The sequence below is a fragment of the Anolis sagrei genome, chromosome 2 (assembly GCF_037176765.1).
Source record: "Anolis sagrei isolate rAnoSag1 chromosome 2, rAnoSag1.mat, whole genome shotgun sequence".
Classification (NCBI taxonomy): Eukaryota; Metazoa; Chordata; class Lepidosauria; order Squamata; family Dactyloidae; genus Anolis; species Anolis sagrei.
The window spans coordinates 136,523,203-136,549,731 of NC_090022.1; the positions used below are offsets into that span (position 1 = coordinate 136,523,203).

The 26,529-nt window shown below is 39.1% G+C and overlaps 1 protein-coding gene across 1 annotated transcript; it reads right to left on the reverse strand.

Moving 5' to 3' along the window:
• Positions 1-439: 439 nt before the first annotated feature.
• LOC132768379 (keratin, type II cytoskeletal 6A-like) lies at positions 440-21,365 on the reverse strand. The gene is made up of 9 exons (XM_060764196.2): positions 20,795-21,365; positions 14,847-15,058; positions 14,599-14,659; positions 12,717-12,812; positions 10,384-10,548; positions 9,269-9,394; positions 7,167-7,387; positions 4,800-4,828; positions 440-3,309 (listed from the first exon to the last, which is right to left on the reverse strand). Exons 1-9 carry the CDS (start codon positions 21,293-21,295, stop codon positions 2,558-2,560), a joined length of 2,163 nt encoding a protein of 720 aa, XP_060620179.2. The 5' UTR covers positions 21,296-21,365; the 3' UTR covers positions 440-2,557.
• Positions 21,366-26,529: the final 5,164 nt, after the last annotated feature.

Below are 26,529 nucleotides of genomic sequence, written 5' to 3' on the forward strand. Positions count from 1 at the left end.
ACATAAGCTAGGACTGGCTGCAGCAGTTTGCTTTGGCCTGGGCGTATTGAAAAGGACAAGATTCAATTCCCTCTGTTCCCTATGCTGGATCAATTGAGTATGCATGATGTTTTCATTTTGGAAATAATTTGTACCAATCAAAGGAAGCTGACAGCAAGGAGAAAAAGTTAGAGGAGACAAAAGCCAGGACATTTAAAAAGCAGGAGAAAAAATATAAATGACAGAAAATTGACTGAAGCTGTGCCAGCCAAATTTGGATAGTTGAAAGGGAAGCTGCCTTTATCTTCCAGTCAATGAGTGAGCAATATTCGTGCCATCTTACTTCTCTTATATATCTTCTCCCAACTAAGAGCAACAGCTGAGCCTCCAGAAGGGAAAACTACTGCAAAAAGAGAAATCTGGAACCAACCCAGTATAAACACTATTGCTGGTATCCTGTTTATTAGTTACCACTACAGTAGGCCCACTCAATCAGCTGCTGAATGGTAAGTCAACACATATAGGTAAATCCAATGAATTCAATGGGTCTGTTTTGGAAACGATTAACAGTAGGATTTAGACCCATAAGTGTTTATGTTCAGTATTTTATTCTGTGTCATCATTAGTAAAATATTACTGGTAACCATTTCATTGTTCATGCATTTTATTATGGAGAAAAGCAAAAACAAAGTGATTTCAGGCAAGATGCAAAGTGAAGTGTGGGAACAACTTTTGCATATAGAGAGTAACAATAACCACACCAACCCCAAATACATGAAGTTTCAGACTTGGAAACAGAGTCTGTATAATGTGCTAAAAGAAAGACTTCAGTCGAAAAAAATGGCTTCTGGAACTTATTTATGGGACATATTTATTACAGAAAATAGCTTTCTATGGAAACCAGACAGTGATTGCTATTAATGAGTATTACTATTGTTAGCAAATAACTGGAGAAGCTAAATACTGTATCTGTGTATCTATCATGGAATACTGTGGTACAAAGCAAATCCCAAATATAGATCAGTTCTCATTTTCAATGGCTTTCCAAAGGTCATGATGTTGGGAGGAAAGCTTCCCTGAAGGCTTATCTGGTCGTTAGCCTTCTCTTTAGAAGGGTGCTGATGCCTCACCGAATTGCAGCTTCCCATGAGGTTATACCATTGAGCCATGGGAATTAAAGTGGGGCCAAACTGCATTAATTCTACAGTGCAGGTGCACCCTGACAAGATTGTTTCTTAAGTTATTCTGTGCAACATCCTTATATGGTTTTTGCATGGAAAATATTGCCTGCTTGGAAAATGCTTTGTTCTGTGAAAAAAAACCATGTGAATTTTACATAGAATGAGTCCAAATGTGAAATTTCAGTGAAAACTGAACTACTTTTGAAGACACTCTCAAAGCAGAAAGAAAATTACACATTACTCTCTTTAAGAACAAAATTAACGAAGAATTCCTTAACCTTTTTCCTTGACCTTCACAAAATAGAATGATTGATTTCATTTTCCTTTGCCCAATTTTCACCATATTCACCACCCTATTATATAAGCATTCTATACTCCATTATGAAGTGTAGGTCAATCAGAAATGTTTGCCATATATTTGCTGATTTTATACTTCCTTATTTCTAAAATGGTGTTCTGCTTCTAGTATGACTAATAGAGTCTGCCTGTTAAAGTTGGCATTATAAAAAGAAAGCACTGTAATCAAAACATATCAAGGTGTTGTAAACCTTTGAGTAACTACAAAAATATCTGTGTACTAGTCACAATTTGGCCAGGGTGAAAACCCTCATTTATCTTGATATGTTGTTGTTGTTGTTTTTATAGAAGTTTCCAGCACTCATAATTTTCTCTACAAATGGATCAGAGAGTTCTTGAGATTTTTCAAAAAATTCAAATGTGGTAGAAAGGGAAATTGACAAAGACCATTGTTGGCTGAATCTAGCTTCGACTCTCTCCTTATTCAGTTATATTTATGTTGATGAAATTAGGGTACCATCTTTTCCCCCCAGAAAGATACAATACTGTGGTGCATGTATATAACATGATTTTCTCCATGGTAGGAGTAGCATGAATGTAAAACTGGTCCAGTGTAGAATGTGGTGATTTTGATTAGTTAGTTTTCTGATAGAAACTTAATAAAATTTGCACATTTTGGCAGAATGGATTTAAAAAATTAAAGCGAGAGGGTAAAAAAAATTAAATTGACAGCCATAATAAGGAAGGCATGCCCATTATAAATATCATTATTTGATCATGACAGAAAGTAATGAAAAATATATTTAATACGACCCATTCTCCAAAAATAGCAACACTACATTCTTTGACTTTCCATATAAAAGATATTTGTGAATAAAAGTGTATATATATGGAATAGATTCATCAGTGCCAAAAATTCAAAGAAGGTGAATAACCCAAGAAAAGCACATAAGTTATTTCAATTATTCAATGACTCGCTTTATCATTCTTATGCTACTAGAAAATCAAGAACTGAGTTTTTAAAAAGCTATTTTGTAGGTAAGATTTTTAAATTGCAGAATTGCTGATGGCCCAAATGGTCCAGGGCAGAAGACAGATACCTACATGATCCCTACTGGTCCAGGATAACACATGCCACCTGGAGCCCCCAACGGTCCAGGGTAGCAAATACCCCCAAGGCCTCCTACTGTTCCAGGATGACATACTGCAATAGGAGCACCAAACCCTACACAGGGCCCCCCTCCCAAGCTTAAGCCCCTTACCAGAGGCATGCTGATACCTGAAACTCCCGTATTGCCCATGTCAATGCCTCTTGCAATTCCAGGATTGCAGCCGAGGATTATGTGGCCAGCTCTACCCCTAGGGCCCAATCCCTCAGCCCTAAATGGAATGGCACCATGTTGACCATAACTTCCATGGAAGTAGCCTCTGTCAGGGCAACTTGCTGTTCTACGTCCCTGCCCTACATATCTGGATGGTTCCTGGTCACTTTCCAAACTGAATCCTGTGCCTGAACCACTTACTCCTGCCCCAAACACTTTTTCTGTGGAAGAGCTGTCTCCAGGGGAGGTTGGGCTACCGCCTGAGTAGGACACACCCCTGGAGCTGTTTGATGTTCCTGGGGAAAGTTCTGCATCTGCAGAACCAGATGGTCTTGTAGCTGCACTGCTGTTGTCTGTAGGTTTTGAGTAGTTCCCAACACTTCTGGTGCTGCAGTTCCTGTTATAACACCTGTGACTTCCAGCTGGGTATCCTCCACCATATGCTGAATTGTATCCTCCACCCATAGAACCATATCCATATGGAACTGCAAATCCAGCTGAATTTGCCATGTATTGGGGTCTGACCACATCTGAAAGGAAAAGAAAAACTCAGAATTTTTAACTATGTTGGGACTGATTCAGAAAATCTCTGAGAATGCTGACTGGGAAATACTGGAGAATAATTTATTCCAAATTGCATGAAAAATACATTGGAACAGCATGTGCATGCATGGTTATATGTGTGAGCCATAATATCCTGTTTGGTTGTCTGGCCTATATTAGCACTTGGAAGCATTGCTTTGCAGTGGTCCCCCCTTTTCTTTTTCTTTTTTTTTTTTTGAACATTGCTAGGGGTAGTGCTGGTTGGCATTAGCCTGTCAATACTGTCCTGTATGCTTTTCATCTAGAAAGAGCTGTTGGAAGAGGTCAGCTATAGCTTTGGGTTGGATATCATTGGTATGATGTTGATATCCAAATCTGTCTCTCCTTTACAGCTGACACCAATGAGTAGTACTGAATCATTGTCTGGATACAGGAAAGGATGGGATTAAAATTAATGGATTGTTTGTCTTAATCCAGACAAGATGGAAGTGTTGTTGATCAGTGAGAAAGCCAACCTGAAAACAGGATCACAATCTGTTTTGAAATATTAGGTTCATAGCTTGGAAGTAATCTTGACCTAGTGCTGTTCTGGGAAAGCCAGGTCGAACAGAGTGCCATTTACCCAATATAGTGTCAGCTGTGCATTTTAGGTGCCATATAACTTTAGTCCTGCAAGAACTACATGGGCTTCCAATTTGTTTCTGAGTTTGATTCAAGGTGCTGGTACTGACTTTCAAAGCCCTAACTAACTTGTAGCTAGAATGTAAGAAAGACTGTGTTTTTCAGTTGAAGCATATCAGAAATGTGAGATCTTTAGAGGAGCTCTTGTTGCATGTCCAGTATTTTGCGACAGTAGGTTAGAAGGTACACGTAACAAGATTTTTGCCTATAGTAGCACAGTGATTATGGAAGTTCCTCCCAAGGAAGATAAGTGAGTCCCATCTTTTTAAAGCTGCTAATGGGATGTATAGTATTCAGCGTATTCAATTGGTGTTTCAACTACGTACTTTAAAACTAAAATCTTGGGTTATGTTTAGGCTGCTTTAAAAAAACTTTTTTAAAAAATACATCATTTTAACTAGGTTGTTGTAAGTTTTTCAGGCTGTATGGTCATGTTCCAGAAGTATTCTCTCCTGATGTTTCACCTGCAATTATGGCAGGCATCCTCAGAGGTTTAACTGTTTGTTATTTGTTCCCTCAGAAGCTCTTGGTGGATGAGAGATAATACAAAAATATTTTAAATAAACAAACAAAATAAGTAAACAGTGTGCTTGCAATCAAGAAGGGGAATAAAGTGGGCACCATATCAAGTCAGATTTTACCAGCTCAGAACAAGGTTAAAAGAAGCACCTTCTAAGGGTCTCTCACTGGGAGAGTAGTGGAAAAGACAAAGATGCTGTTGTCCTGCCTTGTGTAAAACACTCCATAGACCAATACTCAAATTACAACACCATAGCCCAACAGTATCCTTACTTACCTATGCTGAAGGGATATCCAGTGTGTAACCTGTTGGAGAAGGGAAAAAAAATATTTCATTGCAATTACAAAATATTATGATTCTGTAACAATCTACAAGGTGCTTGTGCTGTATAACACACTTTACCGTTGGTTGGAAGAGCAGAAAACAACCTTCATACAACATGAGTAGTTCCAATTCATTTCAGCAGGGTGTGCACAATGGAACTTGGGTTGCAGGCTGAGATATTTCTTACATAGCAACAAGAGGATTTTTTTAAAAGTCATATATATGATCCTCACAATTAAAGTAATTCTGTAGAATCATTTAAAGGACATCCTAATACCCTTTTGGTAAAATCACTGCCTTGATAAAGTGTGTATGTGTGCATTCACCTTTGTTAGATTTGTTTTTTATTAAAATTAATTTGAATGACATGCTGTGAGTAATTGTGGTTGGTGCTTAATATATCATTCCTAATGACATTGGTCCCATGTTTTGGCCTGAAATTTCAGGACTTGGGATGGGTGCTAACCAGACAACACTACTCCCACTCATGCCTTGTATGGCAGTGCTTGGAAAACATCAGGAGATCCACCTCTCCATTCCTTTCCAGCATACCCTCCAACATTTCACAGATGGAAGGTGACATCAGAATGTGTTCAACATGACAAAAGTTATGAATGAGGAAGAACAGAGAAGCCAGGAGATGTGACAGTAGTTTCCTTTTGCATGAGTCTACACGGAAGGACAGGGTCCCGTTCCTCCTGTTCTCTCTTCCCTGCTGAGTTAGTTGAGTGCAAACTACTTTTGCATTTTGCAAGACGTTTGCAGCAATTTAAGTAACCTGAGGATGAAGGAAAAAAGTGCGGGGGGAGGAATGGGACATTTGAAAAAGCAACTGAAAAAATGAGACATCATAGGATTAATCAGGAATGTACCTTACAAACCAAGACAGTTGGAGGATATGTCTTGGCTCATTTTAAAATGGCTCTACCTCAGATGTTTCAAAGTTGCTTTATGCTGCAATCCTATCTTCTCTAACCTGAGTGTAAACCAACTGAAATCAGTGGAACTTAATTCAAGCAGGCAAGTGTAGGGTTTTGCTAATATTCTGCCAGATGATGCTTAATGCTTCCTTGCTTAATAATCATTCCACATTAACAATATGACACAATCTCTTCCAAAACAGTGCATCTTCTTCTCCATCTCAATAATATGTAATAATAGAAAATATATAATTTGATGATCATATCTGACTAAGCTAAAAATGATGAAATTTGTTCACAGAAGTCATAGGATTAAGCCCAAGTACTATATTATTACCTTATCACATTACCTAAATTCCCCATCCTAATATACGCCTTTGATACAGTCAGCATGGAGCCCTCTGAGTCTCATCCAACAACATACATCTATTTCTAGCAGGGCTCCATGCTGGCTGCATCAAGGAATCGTGTTAGGAGAGGAAAACCTGGACATACGAGACTACCCATGTTCAGGGAGAGAATCATGGGGACAAGCTACACTTTCCGATGTGTTGGGCAAGTGGGTGGTGCGGGTGATGTGGAAGGCCAGGTGACATATTGCCCTGCTGCCCTACAGTCCTCTTGCTGTCTCCTGCATCAAGGGCCTTAATGTGATGAGGCCCTTAGTCTCAATTTAAGCAGACCCGCTGACACATGGGCATAAGTATTGATAAACTTACATAAATTCAGTTGACTCCATGGGTCTCCTTAAGATTAATTAGGAGTTAGTCTACCTTGTATCATTTCACACCTAAATTCATACCTTTTTTGGTACATAACTTGTTCAGGAGAGGGCAGACTGGCTCCAGTTGGAAACTACAAAACCAAAACTGTCATCAGCCATTGGCCAGAAGCAGAATTTTTCCAGTTGGATCACTTTTGTTCAGAATGACTTATTAAATGGGATATTCTCTGACAGAGATTAAAAATATTGTTTTGAGTCCCACGTTTTCATAGCTCTGCCAATATAACCTTTGTTTCATGCTTATTATGAGATGGACTACTTCTGCTTCTCCTTCTACTTTTTTCTTCTCATTCCACTCCTCCATTATTACTACAGCAATTTTATGGTGGTTATTGACATAAGCTTGTTTTAGCAATACCAACAAAATCTTTCAAAGAGGATTTACACACATCTGGAGGATGACCAAGGGATCTGAAATATTTGCACAATTTTCAAGGAATAATCTCTCAATATGTGAGCTACAGAGCTCTGAAACATTCATTTTTGAGACTGCAACTCTCATTCCCAGTGGCAATATTGGCAAGGGAATACTGGAGTAACTGTTCAAAGTGTGATTTTCCTAAGCTATATGAGTGCTTTTTTTGTGTGTGCAATTATAATATAATTCATAGTCACCTGGTCTCCTCGCCCTCGAGTAGGGTCCTGTAGGTAGCAATCTCAATGTCAAGGGCCAACTTGACATTCAAAAGGTCATGGTAATCTTTCAGCATGCTGGCTAGGTCATCCTTGGCCTTTTGCAGAGCAGACAGTAGATCACTGTGCTTTTCCTGAGCATCTTTGAGAGCTTGATCACCACGCTGCTCAACATCACAAATAGATGTTTGCAGAGCATCAACCTATCCCACCCCAGTGTAAAGATCAAATAAATCTGATTAAGAGAGATGTCATGGAATTACTTTCAATAAGACAGTTAGGTAATACAAATTCAACATTTGAAGGAAGCTTTTTAAAGAACCCATCCTGACTGAGTATGTACACAAGGAAAGATCTGATGGAGAATGATAGATCAGAATTCTTAAATTTTTAAAACATTCTAATGTAAGAAAGGGAGAAGCATTCAAGATGAAGTAATAGAACAATTAAGCAGGAAATTATATAAAAATAAAATATGATGAGAAAAATGTGCAGAGTGGGATATGGAGGTGATCATTGGCTCCCAAATGAATAAGTAATTACGAACGCTTGCAAATAAGGGGGGGGGGGCAGAGAAAAGGAGCAAAATTGAGTCCACCATAAAGTGAGTTGCGTACAGAAACAGAACACTGAGACAGAATAGAAAAATTATTATTGGCTTAACTGTACAATTGTATTCTGTTTATTGGCTTTGGTTTCCTATATTCTCCTCTCCCCTAAACTATCATGTTGTGTGATTGCACTACGTATCACTAAGTTCTTTTCAACATTTTGATTCCTCAGTTCCCCATCCCACTCATCTGCCCACTCATCTGCCCAGTCACTATCCATATCTGTTGGATCACTGAAAAGAGTTGTGGATGATGGGATTGTGATGGCCTGTTGCACTCAAAAAAAATTTTTTTTAATTCTGCACCCATAGCATTAGCAATTGTAACATGTAAGACAATCCTGGTGGAAAACTGGAGATCAAGAAAAGGGGGACTGTGCTAGGTTTCCCTCCACTTTGCCTCCCTCCAAGGCCCTGTCCCTTCCCCTCAGGTCTTATTTCTAAAGCAGATGAAAATCCACACCTTTCAATGCTGTGTATGTGTGTATGTATATACCATATGTATATGTGTGTGTATACACAAACACACATATTTATAAAGATCTATTTCCATCCAGCAACTGAACAGAGATGAATCCTTTCCCTTGTTCATCTGTGAAAGAGGGAGCCTCTCTCAATGCAAATATGGAAAATGCCCCTGTCCTAGAGATGTACATGTATTCACCAAGGAAAGGTTTCCTAGAAAGATGTGGTTCGGTGGACTAATGGATGGACGTTGTGGTAGCGCATGAGCACAAAACTATTCCCAGTTATAACTACCTCCTAATTTAATATATATATATATATATTGACTCATTTATTTTACTGTAAACCAATTTCTTGCTAGTTGATAGATAGGCAAAATGCCAGTATTTTAAATAAAACACCTGAATCAATAATATTCTACAATGCCAACAATGAAATTGTAGCCAATCAAATTTGTTAATGATGTCACTATGGGCAACTGAGACCAAACAAAAATTGCATTTTTAAAAAATGAAGCAAAAACAGGTTGAGCATCCCTTATCCATACATTTGAAATACTCATTCAATAATGTTGTGCATGAAACAGAGTTTGCACATATTGAATCATTAGATGTTTTCTAATGAATCAGTGTGCACAGACTTTATTTCATGCAAAAAATATTTTTAATGTATAAAATTCCTTTACAGCTATAAGTATGAGAAATATATGAAATATAAACAAATGTTGTGTTGAGGCCCGGTCCCATCTTCAAAATATCTCATCATATACATGTATGCAAATGCAGGTATTCCAAAATAATAATTAAAAAAATCCTAAAATTTCAAACACTTCTGGGCCCAAGCTTTTCAGATAAGAGATATTCAACCTGTGCTTTCTCAAAAAAGGAGATGGCTTCTTTATCATCAAAGACAAGGTCACAAAATGGAAAGAAATTTTGACTTACTTTGAAATTACAGATATAATATTGTTGGAATCAAGTCTCAAATAAATTGTTAGGGTTTCTCCTACCTGTTTTTTAACATTGCCATGATCAGACTGCAAGGTATGAACCACCCGTGTCAGCTCTTCAATCTCATACTGGTTGATCTTCAGGTCATTCAGGTATTTCCCTCTTTGCTCCTGAAGTTCTTGGAACTTATATGTGGAAATTATAGAGAGAGGGAGAGAAAGGAGGGGAGGGAGAGGGAGGGGAGAGGGAATTGCCAACAATGAACAAATAAAGCTTTGGAATTCTTTTCAGAAACATCAGGAAAAATTCCAATAGAGGGTAGAAAAGCCTGTATTCTAACTGGTGGTTTCATGTGCAACAAGGCTGATGTCATGTGCCTTCAAGTTCTCTCAGACCACTTTTGACCCTAATGGGACTTTCAGGATTATTTGTTCAGAGTTGGTTTGCCCTTGCCTTCTTCTAGATTGAGAGTGTATGATTTGCCCAAGGTTACCCAGTGGGTTTCCTTGGCGAAATGTGGATTTGAACCCTGATTTCCAAAACTCATACCACTACACCACATTCAAACTGGAAGTGAACAATATGGTTTTGCCTTGGGTAAAATGATTTTAGGAAAACCCAAGGATCACCCCCCCCCTTTAAAAAAACATGCTATTAAAGTGAATGAAGGTGTGGTTAAGGGTTCACACAGAGAGATGCATGGATTAATCACCATGTGCTCCTTCAGTTTTCAGAGATTCTCTTTGCTCTGCATTGCACATGACCTGAACTGCTGTTTAACAAAAATATATAACATTAATTACAGGACTGAGGTAATTTATTTCATTCATGCTTTAAGACAAACAGACGTAATGTGAACTTGAAATAAACTGTGAATTGGCCCACACATATCCTTTCATTTCCATACATTTCCAAATTTGGTGATGCAGTTGCCCAGTCAAAAATGTACACCAAATGCAATTGAGGGAAATGAGAAATTGCTGGAAAAAAATCACATAGAACAGGTAGGAATGCATAATAATGTGTACTTATTTTTATGCATTCAAAAATGCTCATAAAATGCACATGAATTTTCTCTAAAACCCATGTGTAAGGCTGAGTGAATGGATGGACTCACTCGGAAGAACACCCAGTCTTTAAAATAAGTTCTATGCTGCCATTTCCACAAACTTACCCTGTCTGCATACAAAGCATTTACTTCCTCTTTGCTCCTGTGGGCAATGCTTTGGTACCAAGCTTCAACATTTCTGATTATTGAATCCATGTCCAAGTCTCTGTTGTTATCCATTTGCACAAGGATGTTCATATCACTGATTTGGCTACTTAGTTGCATTAGTTCCTGCATGTCACAGGGAATATATATGTGAGTCAGAAATGAAAGATGATCAGATTTCCATTGTTAGTTTATAAAGCAGAAGGGGTAAATATATGCTTGATGCCAATGATGCCTTCTGAAATGTAAGATCTAATGAAGCAAACACAGCCTATCTGTGCCTAACTATCTTCATGTAGGGGAAAATAGTATGCATTGCCCCAGAAGTAAATAAAATAAAGAGTACAGGCAGTCCCCAAGTTACAAACATACAACTTACACTTACTGGGGGTGAAACAACAGGAAGTGAGAGAAATATACCCCTCGAAGGGGAAATTCACTCCTGAAAGAGTTATCATGGGGAAAAGGTGTCTCCACTGAAGCTTTATCACTTTATCCACAACAAGACAAATTTTTCAAAATCCAATTATCACTGGGATAGAAAATGAGGTGAAATCTGAATAGGGGCATAGCAAAACAAACACCACAGGGATGTTAACCCTTCCTTATGGTAACCAAAGTTAAAGAATATCTGTATATTTGGCTGGAGTTACACTATTAAAATGTACCTGTTCCGACTTACACAAAAATTCAGTTTAAGAACCCACTGAACCTATCCTGTTCGTAACTTGGAGACTGCTTGTCACAGTACTCTTCGCTTATCTCATTCTCATACAAAAGAACAAATAAAATCACCTGCTGTGATAAAAGGGGTGGTAATGATCAGCAGCAACATCCTGTTAACTTCTGGTTTCAAAAATATAATCTGAGATTTTGCCCCAGCATGCATAAAAGGGAATTCTTACATTAGTCACTCTTCTCCACAAAACTGCAAAGGCAGTGAAAAATTCACAACATACTCCTGTTTGCTGATTTCATGAAGCAGCTCTTTATCTTTTAATAAGCACTGTTCTCCGTTCTTATGAGGTGGTAATTACAGCAGATTTTATTTCCACAATAAATGATGGCTCTTTCGATACCTCCAGTCTTTTGAGAATGAGGACTTCCCATGTGATCGACAGCATGAGACGCCAGTTCTGTGGGTTTGAGCCACAGTTATGACTCACCACCCACAGGGCTACACTCCAAGGTCCTTGCTGTTGTTGTTATTTGCTGTCAATTCAGCTTTAATTTATGGGGACCTGAGGCACAGCTACACACAAATAGCCTCTTGAAATTCTCTACTGTATTTGACAACAGAAATGTGGAAGGAGAAGATTTTGTGGTATTTCTTTAGGGGCAGGAGAGATTATCTCACTGTTCCTTGAGATTGCATCTTATTGTTATTTGTGGCTCCAGCATGAATCCTTTCTCTCACTGGCCCTTTGGGAACTTCTCCAAACTATGCTGGTAGACCAGCCATCATTTCATATTCTCAACATTGCACTGGAATCATGCAATTCCTGGCAACATTCCATGTCCAAACAACACCCAAGGACATCTGGTCTTTAACATGGGGAAAACCTGAGTGAACCAGTTTTTAAGATATACATTAAGCAAAGTTGGAAAATTATCCAGAGTTTCATCAAAACTCTGAGGCAGCCATGCACTTCGGACAGAGTGTAGACAGCAGATTGGTTCCAATGCAAATTAATCTGCTGTCTACATGGGCTGACATCAAGTTCTCCTTTTCCCTGTGCATTTCTGCTCCAGATTGACCCTGAATATTTTTTTTGGTACGTGTAGATGAGCCCATATTTTCCAAGCTGTAGAGCAGTGGTTCTCAACCTGTGGGTCCCCAAATGTTTTGGCCTTCAACTCCCAGAAATCCTAACAGCTGGTAAACAGGCTGGGAATTCTGAGAGTTGTAGGCTAAAACACTTGGGGACCCACAGGTTGACAACAACTGATGTAGATAATCAACTCAGAGACAAGTAGGAGAGACATCTACTTTGCTTCTTAATTGTCTTCACATAGTAGTCACCCTGTCTACTAAACCTGCCTTTTCTACAGTGAGCAGTGGTGAAACCTCAAAGAAATTACATTTGATACTAATCCTGCATCTGGCCTTTTCTATTCAAAAGCTTACTTAGATGATCACTTAAAAACTCATGCTTGCTTTAATGTGTCACTATTGGAAACTATTCCTAAAATGTCATAAAAAATATTTCCTTAGTGAAGAAGACAGAGTTGTCCTAGATTATAGCTGTAGTGTTTTCCAGGCTTTTAGCGTTAAGATTCCAGTTTGTTCTTACCTCCATATAGACACTTTTGCGAAATTCCAGTTCCCATCTCAACAAATTTACTTTTCCCTCGAGTTCTGTTTTGCTGAGAGAAATTGAGTCAACATCCTGAAAGGGATTGATCACTTAGTTAAACAGGGACAATATTCCAGTTGCTCATGAAATAGGATCACAGCCAGGTGCAGCACAGAATTAAATTCTCAAACAAAAGGTGTCATGTCTTCACTTGAAAGACCATGAACAAAAGCAAAGATAGGGTTGTCAGGTTAATACCATCTGTAGACTTTGAAAACACTTTCACACCTAGAATAAAATCCAGTTCCAAGCTAGCTCATGGTTGAGATAACATACACCTGCAATGCACACTGCATTATGCATCCAGTGTGAAACAGCATATTAAAAACCTCACCAGGAATTCCAGAATAAACACTCAAATCCACTGCAGCTAATCAATTTATACCCAATGTAGAGCAGGAACTGGGGACCAAAATGGGGTGCTTGTAAGGACAGGGCTAACATTGAAGCACAGGAGGCACAGGGAGGGGGTGGGACAGCAAACACAACTCCAAGGAATGTAAATGAACATATCAAAATGATCCACAATCAGCAGATCTTTGTGGCCACTGTCCAGCCTCCAGCTAGTTCCTGGGTACCTGTGTAGCCGCTCTGTGGGAAACCAGGCCTCTTTAATCCCCACATCCTGACCTGGTTTAAATATCTATGTGGGAGCAACCTGAGACTGCAGACCAAAACCTGAGACCTAGCAATGGCTTCCAGGAGATGTTGCAGAGAGCAATCTCAGGGGATTCCATTAAGCATGATAGATAAAGTAGCTCATTATATAGCATTCATTTAAAAGATATGTCTAACAAAGGAGAATACAAACTTATACTGTTCAAAGCAATTCTTTAACCCTGAGATTCCTCTCCTTCCCACTGAGGATGAGGGAAGAAACCAGTTTGAGAACCAAGGCCAGATCTAGGAACCTTAAAATATTCTTTATTTTATTGTATGCCTGTAATTTATTGTATGATGAACAGACTCTAAAAATACAAGCTGAACCCATCTCCAAGTTACCAAATTTCTGTCCAGTTTGAATGAAGAATATTCTCAAGCTGCATGAATATTTAGCAAATAGGTAGTGCCTGGCAATCAATAATTGATGTTAAGTGCTAAAAAGTCAAACTATCTAATAGTATCTGATAGCATCTGTTAGTATACGCTTCTATTTGATAGTAAGCATTACTAACATTTGATCAAGTAAAAAATTTGGCAGGGTGTGACTGCTGTTGACTTGTGATAGTGGAGTTGGTATTGCAAAAAATAATTTTTCCAAGCTATATTGAATTAGCCAAGTAAGCAATGATTTTGTAGAATTTATGTTGACATGAACCAATAATTTAATATAGATAAAAGGAGGCAAGATGAAACCATCTCCGAAAATATGACCTCAAATGAAATTTCATATAAAGCTCAGGGGCAACTTACCAACACTGACAGTCAGAAATAATTTAAGCCTGTGACACCCCAACCCCCCCCCCCCGAACCCAGCTGTGTTTCCTGACTAGATGGAAAACCTTTCTGCTTGTTTTCAATTTGGTTTAATAAGTAGTGTCATTTCCCAAGCAAGACTGTGTACAATATACCTATATACCTCCAGGCAGGCAGGCAGGCAGGCAGGGGGAAAGAGGTGTGCAAAGGTATAGCTGCTGCTCACCTGCCACAGGCCATGCTGAGCACACAGTGAAAAATGGAAGCTTGGAAGTCAAAGGTGAGATGGAAAAGGGATAGGAGAGCCTATCACTGGCCTCCCCTAGTTTGGATTCAATTGGCCACAGATGGAAGTAAACAAACCAATTGTATAGAACATCTTTCAGCAAATAGAACACCTTACCTTCTTGAGCAGAACAAATTCATTTTCAGCTGTCGTCCGTCTTTTGAATTCCTCTTCATATCTGTTGGTAGAAACAAGGAAGAAGTTCTCTGTGCAACAAGAACTTGCTTTGCCCACCCACCAAAGGGAGTCACCCAATCCCTTATAGCTGCTAAAGTTGAGAACTTTAGGGACTTCCTGAGTGTCATTTAAGAAAAGGAAAAGGGAAGAAGAGGAAAAGGGAGAAAAGAAGGAGGAAGATATATTACTTGCTCTTGAAGTCCTCCACCAGGTGCTGAATGGCATCTCTATCATTGGTCAGGTGTTCTCTAGTATGCAATAAACAGTCTATCTGATACTTCATGTTTGAGATGAAATTCTCATAGTATGGTTCAAGATTTCTCCTTGGCACCATGGCATATTGTTGCAAGAGGTTCCATTTTGTTTCAAGGGCCTTGTTTTCCTGTTCCAAGATTCGAACCTGTTGACCAAAGAAGAATGCAATAATATTTTTCCTGAGAACACAGACTGAAATTCAAACCTGCTTTCCAGAGCAAACCTGCCAACATTTATATTTGTTTCATCCATGCAGTTCATTTCCCTTTGAAATTAACTTTATGGTTCCTCTTTGTTAGGACTTTAATAGAAATTAGGTTGGATCACAAATCAGACACATATAAGACACTATTAAGAGTTATTTGTTTCATGCTGCCCAATGGTGTTTAGCACAACAAAATAATAGTCCCCAGTTCTTAAAACTGGTGTCTTATTTAACTATCAGAAAACATCAGAAAAGTCCTCCTCGATGAAATTTAAAGGCTAGTATAACATCTTATTTTTCATAAAGGCCACTCTGCATAATTATAGTAGTTTGGAAACTATCATGGTTCAATGCTATGGAATTCTGGGATTTGCAGCTTTGTGAGACATTTACCCTTCTCTGACAGAGAATCCTGGTACCACAACAAACTACAAATCTCAGCAATAATAGAATCATAGAATCATTGAGTTGGAAGAGACCTTGTGGGCCATCTAGTCCAACCCCTTGCCAAGAAGCAGGAAAATCACATTCCAAGCACCCCCAACAGATGGCTATTCAGCCTCTGCTTAAAAGCTTCCAAAGAAGGCGCCTCCACCACACTCCGGGGCAGAGAGTTCCACTGCTGAAGAGCTCTCATAGTTAGAAGAGCAAATAGAATGAAAGGCCTCCTTACCGAGACACAAGACTTGGATATGTCCATGGTGTTGGGAAATGGTACAATGGAGTTGGACAGGGGAGGGGGGAATTTTCTCTCCATAGCTGAATCATATCAGCACTGTGGAGCTAAACAAGTCTTGTGCCTCACTAAGGAGGCCTCTCTTTCTATTTTGGGGAGGGGCAAAATGGAGGACACTTTCCACCCATGTCAATGGTGCAACATCGCAGATGAGTATATCGCCACCCCCCAGTATTTCCCCCAAACATCTGGCCACAAAAAGGCAGTATTTCCCCCAAACATCTGGCCACAAAATGTGACAAGAACTGGCTTTTAAAATGCTGGATTCTGTAGCATTTGTGGCTGTGTAGAGGGCTCTCAGATGTCTTTGAGGGTTCTTCCACACCATACCTATAATTTGGGAGATAACGGGTTAAAAGGGTGGCAGACAGATGATATGTGTACTAAATGTCTGCTCAATCACAACAAAGGGAGGGAAACCCCCATTCAAAAAGGTCCTTCTTTATCCTGGCAAAAAAGTGGATTTTCCCATAATTCTGTGGCCCTGCAGTTATGTAAAGTTTGGGATTTTCCTCTTTACCTCCTGTGGGGACTGCCTGCCTGTTCAGGCTCTCACAGAGACACAGCTGGTTTCCAGCTGGTTTCAAGGGAGAAGAAGTGGAGAGCCCTTAGAGGTCTCTGAAAGTGTTTATTTTAAACTTGATAATATTAAATAGATTGTGAACAAGCAATTTGGGAAAAGGGAAAATCTGGCAGCCTTTTAAAAAATCCCACTGTTATACGCTGATGTTTATATGCACACATAGGAATCTTTCCATATTTGTATTAGGATATTCGCATGTGCACATATAAGCATCAGCACATAACTGAGTGATTTAAAATAAAAACTTCTCCCAGATGTCCTTCATCCACCCTCCATTTTATCTTGAGACATAGAAGGGTGGTGAGCATGGCAGGGGAAGAAATCTTGGAATTGGCAGGTCTGTGTGTGGATCTGCTCTGAGGTTCCAGGTGTGGGAATCTGCTCTAAGGTCTCACATATTAATCCCACATTTCGTGCTGTCTGGAAGCACACTGAGAAGCCCGATGACAGTAACACTCCCCTACCTTCCCATCAGCTAGTTGTTCAAAGGCTATATGCTTCTGAATATTTTGTCATATTGTTACATTAGTAGACTTTTCCAATAGTACTTTAAAGGTAGCTTTGTTCGGTGGCCATCATTGCATCTTCTTGTAAAAAATGCTACTGCTTTATGCTTGCTTCCCTCTTTAGTGACACTATTAGAAGTAGATGAGGGAAATATTTGCCCCTGCTTGTACCATCACTTCATTTATATAAATAAATCAAGACTGCAGCCTTTTCAAGGATATACACTAATTAAGTGGAATGGGTGGTGTGCAGTCAAATCTGAATGGTACTTTTGTTTTTCTGTGTGTATGTGTTTCAGATTGCTTGTAGACTTATGACAATTCCATGAATGTCATATGGTATTCTTAGGTAGGAATACCCAGAAGTAGTTTTGCTTGTTCCTTCCCCTGAGATATTTCCTACAGCACCAAGTAATCATTGCTAGTCTCCCATCTAATTATTAAGTAGGAGTGTATTATTAAAAGCTGGGACATACTGCTAAGGGCCAAAGTGAATGTGATCCCGGCATGCATACTTTCCGATAGACAAGAAATCATATAAATTTTGAACAATTTTTAAAGAACAATTCTTAAAGCACCACTGTCTACCCCTATGAACCAACTCAGACCTTAAGATCATCTGGTGTGTGGGGGGAGGGCTTTGCATGATCCCACCACCCTCACAAGCACAGCTGGTGGGGACAAGAGAAAGGGCCGTCTCGGTGGTGGCACTCTGGCTTTGCAATGCTCTCCCTAAGAAAATCAGACAGGCACCCTCTCTAGCTAACTTTAGGAAAGAACTAAAAACCTGAATGTGAAAGCTGACTTTTGAAAATGGTTGACTATTTCATTATGATGGTGGTCCTTTTATCCTTGTTAATACCTATTAGTTTAAACTGGTTTTGCCATTTTAACTTATGCATTTATGTAATCCCAGTACAATTTCAATTTATGTATTTTATTATTGTGATATCATTTTCTAAACTTCTGTTTATGATTATTGGTTATATATTATGTCTTGTCTTTTTGGTTTTTGCTTATGTACAGGGTGCAGTAGAATAACTTCCTTTTTTAAAATGCCCGCCATTCAGTCGGTTGAAGATGTAGCGGAGTGCTAGTGGTCTCATTCAAGAGGCGGGAGTATAAAGTTTTGTCCTGACACAGTTCAGCCACCATCATGCTTTGGAACAGTGAGGAGCGTGCTTTTGCCGTTGAGGCCTACTTTTTGAGTGGATTTGGAGTGGCTGGCCCGCTCTCCAGATTTGGTCCCTTGTGATTTTTTATGAGTTTTTTTAAAAAATCCTGTGTTTATGTGAACCATCCAAGGACCCTACAATATTTGAAGATCAACATCCAGGAAGAAATTGCCAACATAATGCCTGCTATGCTGGCAAGAGTCATGACAAACACCAGAAATCGGTTTACTCAGTGTATGGAGAATGGAGAATAGGGGACGTCATCTACCTAATTTGATCTTCAAAACTACGTTAAAACAAAACTAGGTATGCGCCTACATTATAAAAAAAAATCAGATTCATACAATGGGTTTTATTAAGTTTTGAGAAAAGGAAGTTATGCTGTTGCACCCTGTATGTGTTGTGTTTTGATTCTGTTGTGATCCGCCCTGAGTCCGTATGGAGAAGGGGCAGGATATAAATAAAGTTGATTATGATTATTACTGTCTCAATTTTCTTTCATTTCCTGGAATCTCTCCTGCTTGCTCTTCCCATCATTCTTTCCTACCATATTGTGATTCCTGGAAGGGAGACTACATAAAAATTGATTTCAGTATGCGTGTTTCCTAATCTATGGCATTTTCCTTAAAGTACACATATTGAAGTGGTTTTCCCACTAGCTCACATGTGTCAAATGCAAGGCCCACAGCCCAAATGTGGCCTGCCGTGTTATTTTATGTGGCCCCCGAGGCTTTCAATACCAGGGCAATATAGTTACCTTTATACAGTCTTACAATTACAAATGGTCCTTTGAAGGCAATGGCTGATGAACCACTGTTGTGGCCATCGATAAAAACGAGAATGACATACCTGCACAAACTGAAAGGTAATTTTTCCCCAAAAAAATGAGTTTTGAATTTTGCATGTACCTTACATATCCATGTATAAGTCACCCTCATATATAAGTTGAGGGAGGGTTCTATGGAAAGTGAAAAGAACCACTGCTGCCTTGGTGGGTGGAGGCCACCAAACAAGGCCTCTCCCTGCAACACAGTAGCATAGCTTGTGGCAAAAATGAAAGTGAGGAAAATTCTAAAATGGAGAAAGGGGTGGCAACTAAGTCTTCTATGTGTCTTAGCTATATTGTAACCCATCTCAACCCATGAGGAGAGACAGGTAAAATATTTTTGTTTGTATTATTTTGCTCACACAAAATTATGTCACAGCAAACGAGATATATATTTATTTACCTTACTTTATTTATATACCGCTTTTCTCAGTCCTCAGGCGACTCAAAGCGGTGAGATATATGCTGGATATCGTATCACAAAATCACAAGTCGAACACTTTCCTAGTGTCTAGAACTGTGTGAGAATTCTAAAAGAGTCTCATAAAATACAGAAATTTCTGAGGAGGCTGTATTTCATATATAAGCAATATAGGCAGTCCCGTGTTTGTATCCCTCTTCAGAAGATATCACCACACTTTCTGTCCCTGTGATAAAGAGATTTTGAAAAATTGGTGGCACCTTTTCCCCATGATAACTCTTTCAGAAGTGAATTTCCCTTCCTAGTGGTAGATTTTTTTTTAAACTGTGAGTAATTTTAAGTCAGATGTTTGTAACTCAGGAGCTGCCTGTAAAAGTAACATTTGTGGACAACAACTTCTAGAATCCCATAGCCAGCATTCCCTGTTGTCATTCAAAATCATAACATTTCCAAGTTCTGGTTTCAGATAGCTGAATAATTCTAGAACCTGAACAAAACAGTTTTTAAATGTTGATACTAAAATCAACTTTAAGGACCTTTAAAAAAATCATACTTTGCCAATAAAAATCTATGCCAAAATATTCACTACCAACTTTTCAAATAGTCTATATAGAGGTAAGGACAACCTGGAATCTTAAATCTAAAACCATCCCAGGGGGCATATAACACTGTAAACTTACCACTCTGAAGCTAATGATGGTGGTCCACCTGGGAAGTACTTCAAGGGCAGTGATAGGATTTGCACTAACATAACTGTCCAATGATATTATGAGCACGTTCTAAGAGTGGCCAGGCATTTGTTGGTTTTGTGATCTCTCTTTCCTCCAGGAGACCACCAAAAAAATTGGAAATTACACTAGCCTGAGAACTACCACAATAAACCTCTTCCCATCGTGTGCGATTTGGAGAGGAGGATTGTTTCCATCACTTAAGAATTATTTGAAGCCCAGGAGATATTAAGAAATGGTAAACCTTTTCCATTGCACACTGGGATTGCTCTGCCTCTTCCCAATGAAATTAATAGAATAAACTGAAAGTATCTATTGATTTCATTGGGGTTTAAGTACAAGCCCAGTTGTTAGGATTAGGTCTAACATCACATTTTGAAAATCCTAAAATTTAATATTATACAATAACTCAGAGTGCAATAAAAATCTGTATTAGGAACATTTAAATAATAATAAATAACTTTCAATCCAACTTCTACTGTAAAACAAAAGTGAACTTGAACAGAGTGCTTAAAATATTTCCCCCTTCAATTTTTTTCAGCTTAATATTTATTTCAACATCATTTGCGAAATAACTATGTGATGCTACTATGATGATGCAGAGACATTTGTAAAGCAATTCACTCTAAATATTTGAACTAAGCCATGTGCATGGACTATCTTTTTTTTTTTTGTTCCCAAAAGAGTGTATGTTTTCTCACCTTTTCAATGAAGCTAGCAAACTGGTTGTTGAGGTTCTTCATCTCTTCCCTCTCATGATTTCGTGCGTCATGTTCCTGGGGATCCGCTCCCACATGTAATGGCTGAAGGAGCTTCTCATTGACTCTGACTTCATGGAGGTTATCACCCCTGGAGTTCGAATATCCCCCAAATGATCCATAACTTCCCATGGCGTCATATGTTCTAGGGCCATAGAAAGCCATACCACCAAAGCCAAAGCTACCACAACCTCCATGACCATAGTTATAGGCACCATAGCATCCAGCACCGTAGCCTCCGTATCCACCACAGGAAATTCTTCTGCTTGCACCCACGTTAGCAAGACTTTGGCTAGTGAAGCCAGGGACCCCATATCCATTTCTAACTGGATAGCGAACAGATGCAGCATAGGTTCTGTGCCCACCTAGTCCATATGCAGACCTAGAGCTGAATCCCCTTTCCCTCATAAAGTTCCTTGCAGCAGACATCTGTAGAGCCATCATGAAGGGTTGGGATAGATTGGTTCCAAGGAAGCAGGTGCAAGCGGAAAGTAGCAGTGAGAGCAGCCCTCTAGCACAGGACCGCAACACAAACTCTTATATACAATTGAGGAGTTGGCCAGGATTGGTCTAATGTTTTAATTTGGGAGCTTTCACCTGTTTGGCTTGCCTCAGGCCCAGGAATGTTTTTAATTGTACAAAACACCATAGCAAACACAAACTGAAGGAATAAGAATACTTTTTAAGAAATTGCTTTGTTTGCAAGCTTTGGTTGACATATACTATGCTTGGAAATTGGGTTTTTTGCTTGGTTTAATTATTATTTAGATAGTTGTAGAAGGGAAGTTTCCTCTTTCATTGAACAAAGATAATAAGATGAGGGTAGTTGGCTTCTGCAAACCAAGGCAGACATTTTCAGTGCCTACTTTTCAGCATTTATTTTCCTCTCACCCCAATATGGAACTTAACATTTGCTGCTGTTTTGCCATCCATATTCTGAAGGGGATGGGACTATTTGGGCCATTCCTAAGGTTTTGGGGGATGGCCTGACTATTAAGCAAATTACAGCAACCATAAATGAGACAATAGAAGAAGTGATGCTATTTTTTCCTCTCCTATTCCTCCCGTTCTGGGGCATCTGGTTCATTATATCTATATTTCTCATAATTCCATGTTTTCTCAGCCTGTCCCATTTTCATGTTGGGAGTTAAGGCTTTTTTGCTGCTGCTGTTACTGTTGTTGTTGTCATTCAGATATTGGTGCATTTGTGAGTGTATGTAGTGCAGTTGTCTAAGCCAGTTTCTACTTTCCTTCAAAATATGCCTTTAAACAGATTCGAATGTAGCATTTTTGACTTCCAGGTATCTTCCATGAGGTTCTTTCCTTTTCCTATTCCTATTCCTTCATTTTTCTTTTTTGTCTTGTTCTCCCACTCCGTATTTTCCGACTTTTCCTTTTAAAATAATTATTTTCATGTTTTTTTCTTTTATTAGATATGTTGTTACTTGTTTCCAGTCTGTGTCTGCCTTTGGTGTGCCCTTCTTTTTGGATAGTAAAAAATGTCAGTTTATCCATATTTCTTATGTCTAGAATTTTTGTTAGCCACTCCGTTTCTTCTGGGGGATCTTCTTTTTTCCAGTCTTTTGCATATATTATCCTGGCTGCTGTTGTTAATAGGAATTTATCTTTATTTTTGTCTATTTTTAAGTTATGTATTCCAAGTAGGAAGATTTCTGGTTTTCTAGGTATATCTATTTCCAGCATTTCTTTCTCTTCATTTCTACACACACACACACACACACACCTCACACACACACACTCTCTCCATAACTACTCTATTATAGTCTATTTTCTCTTTTTTCCTTTCTCTCTTTAATCTTAATCATTTTAACTATACTCTTTCATTCCCTCATATACTTTCCCTATTTCCAATTTTCCCCCTTTTAACTGCATTACTAAAGAAAGTGTATTATATTTTTAATACTAATAAAGATTATTTTTAAAATGTGCCTTTAAAAAAATTGTTGATTTTGTGTGCATTGCTTCTACGACTTACATTTCAAGTTTTAGATTTCCAACAACGTCCCATCTCCATCTCTGTCTCTGTCTCTGTCTCTATTGCTATCTCCATCTCCCACTCTCCCTCTTTTCTGTCTCTATTGCTATCTCTGTCTGTTGCTATCACTATGTATTTCTATTACTATTCCTATCTCTATCACCTCAGTCTCTATCTACCTCCATCTCTTATTCTCTATTTCTATGGTCTCTATTTCCATCTCATTATCTTTATATTTATATCCCCATCTTATATTATGGGATTTCAGGGTAGCATAAAACAAAAGCAATGCAACTAAAGAAAACATAAAAATAAAGAAGGAATAAACACCATCTCAGAAAATACAAAATTGATATTCCCAGGCAGAAGTATGAACTAAAGGAATTACTTTTCCATCTTACCTCTCAGCAACCATTCCTGTCTCTCTTTTGGAAGACAGAACTATGTATGCCATCCAACTTGTTCTAGGGCTCATTTTTCCCCAAGTGCAATGAAAGATGTCATCCCATCAGCTGTGCCAAAGCAGAAAAACATCTTGTACTAACTATTTTTCTTAAACAGATGCATGCATAAGATACCAGTAGTTTATTTGACTCTCATTCACCATAATAAATATTGTTGTGATACAAAAGCATTGACCTTTATACAGACAAAGAAGAAGTTTGGTGAGACAAAATGGTCATAGAAAAGTGCTTCAAAATAGCATATTCTGCCCTTCATGAAAATATTGTTTCATGTTCCTAAATATTCAAATCTGACCTATTCTGTTCTATGGCTTAGTTATTACAAAACTTGGATTTTTTTTAAAAAAACCTGTCTGTTATGTTTCTGCTACTCTTTTAAATGTTGTTTTTTTTTAAAAAAATGTGTACATAGGAAAGTTTGTTTCTGAAAGGAAACATGATATGGCTTGTTGTAAGTTTTTGGGGCTCTGTGGCCATGTTCCAGAAGCATTCTCTCCTGACGTTTCACCTGCATCTATGGCAGGCATCCTCAGAGGTTGTGAAGTCTCACAACCTCTGAGGATGCCTGCCATAGATAAAGGTGAAACACCAGGAGGGAATGCTTCTAGAACATAGCCATACAGCTGAAAAAACTTACGACAACCCAGTGCTTCTGGCAATGAAAGCCTTCAACAATAAATTAAACATGATATGATTTTACATGCAATTGAGGCTAGGTACCTGTAGATACAATGTACCCAGAGCTCAAAATCCTTCAATATAAGCATACCTAAGTTAACAAAGCCTCTGTCAAAAAAGCTTCTTCTTAAAAAGTGTCTTTATGGCTCCCAAGCTCCTATTTTTCTCCTTGCCTCTCTCCTGCTAGATGTTCTTTTATCCACAATGGAACTGGAAATATGACAAATGGGGGCTGAAGAAACAGAAAAAAACAGCATTTAAAAGAGTCAAATAAACTACTAGTATCTAATGCAGTAAAGCTTCAACTGGGAAATAATGGGGTTTTTCTGTAGTTGAGCCTATTGTAGTCATCTGTTTCTGTCTAAAAAAAAATAAAAAGTGAGTAGCAGCTGATTCCAGAATCCTTTGCTGAGTATGCATGAATAGGAATAGTTAAGCCTGAGGAGTAGATAAGCCTGCCTTACCAGATAACCTCAACATAATTAAAACTCATACAGAGAGAGACAAACACACACACAAGTTTTAAAAAGACTGTGCTGAAACACATTGAACTGTTGTTCTTTAGAAAACCTATCTCTTTTCTTTCCGAATCATTCCATGTCTCTAGTTATAAAGTTACTGTTGAAGAAGGCATGACCAAGAACACACCTACTTAACATACTTGTAAAATATTGCTCAAAAATAAATCTATAAGAATCCTTTTGCATTTTTTTCTCCCCAATATAAACATGTACATTGGCATCAGGGGCGGCTCATCCATTACGCGAAGTAAGCAGTCGCAGAACACTTTTTTTTGCCAGGGGTGCAGAGGTGCCTCTGTAAATGCCCCTCGACCTCCACTTGAGGAGCGCCCCCTCAGCTCACAACAGCCCTAGCAGTCTGGGGGGAGCCTCGGCTTTCTTGCCTCGCTGCCGGGCGATCCTCTTCTCAAAGGGGCCGGGCCCTTGAGCCTCGCCTAGCCCCTCTCGTTCCTGCTCCACCCGGCCACCGGGTGCGCGAGAAGAGCCAGCGCTCAATCGTTCTCCGTGTTCGATCCCTTCCCCATGACTGGCTCCCTTTCCCGATCCCCCGGTGCTCCATCCATCTCCTCTCCTCTCCCCAATCCGCGGGTGGGCCAAGGGGTGGAGCCGCCGTGTCTAGCCCGCTTTGGATCCGGAAACGTGTCTGAAGACCCCAGCGTGTGCACCAAAGGTCGCGTCTTCTCCTGACTTTCTCTTCAGCCATCAGGACCAAGAGAGAGAGAGAGAGAGCCCCTCCGGCTGGAGGTATCTCCCACCTCCGCTCCCTCCTTTGTTTTTGCACCTCTCTCTCTCTCTCTTGGTCCCAATGGCTGAGGAGAAAGTCAGGAGAAGAGGTGACTTTTGGTGCACACGCTGGGGTCTTCAGGCACGCCTCCGGACCCAAAGCAGGCCAGGCAAGGGAGCAAGTGCAGCACATGTAGTTACTGGGATATATAGTTCACCTACAATCAAAGAGCATTCTGAACTCCACCAATGATGGAATTGAACCAAATATGGCACACAGAACACCCAAGATGAACAGAAAATATATATCAATGATTGGTTGGGGGGGGTGCTAAAATACTGTTTGCTTACTGTTGAAAATTACCTAGGGCCGCCTCTGATTGGCATCAAGGAGAGGAAAGGGGGAAGAAGCAGAAAGAATGGGGGGAAAAAGGAGAGTATAATGAACCCAATTCTGAAATCATTTCCGAGATTATACCTAAACCTACTATGCGAGGAGTCAAATGCTGGAAGTAAACAGATAAAATCTGTTTTTTAATAAGTATTTCCTTCCTGCATTTGTGAGACTACACAAGGAATGTTTTCCCATGAATGAAATTCACATCAGAAAGTTTAGCTTTGATTTGCAGTCACAGCAAACCCTGTGATGACAAATAAGTCTTCAGGGACTTGAGGAAAGGAGGAATGGAAAGACAAGCTTCACCTTGGAGGCATGAATGCAATATACTATTATGGGTGTGCTCTTGGAATTAAGCTAAAGACTGGAGATGGTGAAAAACATATGCAACTTTCCCTTTTGATGTTGAGTTATCATCATATCATCTAGAAGAAGGGCACATAGGACCTTTAGGGACCCATTTTGACAGAGCTTCCGGCTGGAGCTATTGCATATTTATATTTCTCTTTCTCTCTCCTTCCCCCTTCTTCTCTCTAGTTTTTGTATATGAATCTGTGTGTGTGTCATTTTCTCCTTCCCAAAGAGGCAGGGCTTAAGGATTGAACTACCAGCTAGCATTTTGCACTAATAATATTTAATGAAAGAAATAGTAATATTGATCAATATGGATTTTGGGATCAAGTTCATGAACTGAATAGAACCCAGATGTTAATACAAGGGTCCTCGAACTTTTTAAACAGAGGGCCAGGTCACAGTCCCTCAAACTGTTGGAGGGCCAGATTATATTTTGGGGAAAAAATTGATGAATTCCTATGCACACTGTACATTTGTAGTGCAAAAAACACTTCAAAACAATACAATAATTAAAAAAATAATTAAAATGAACAATTTTAACAAAT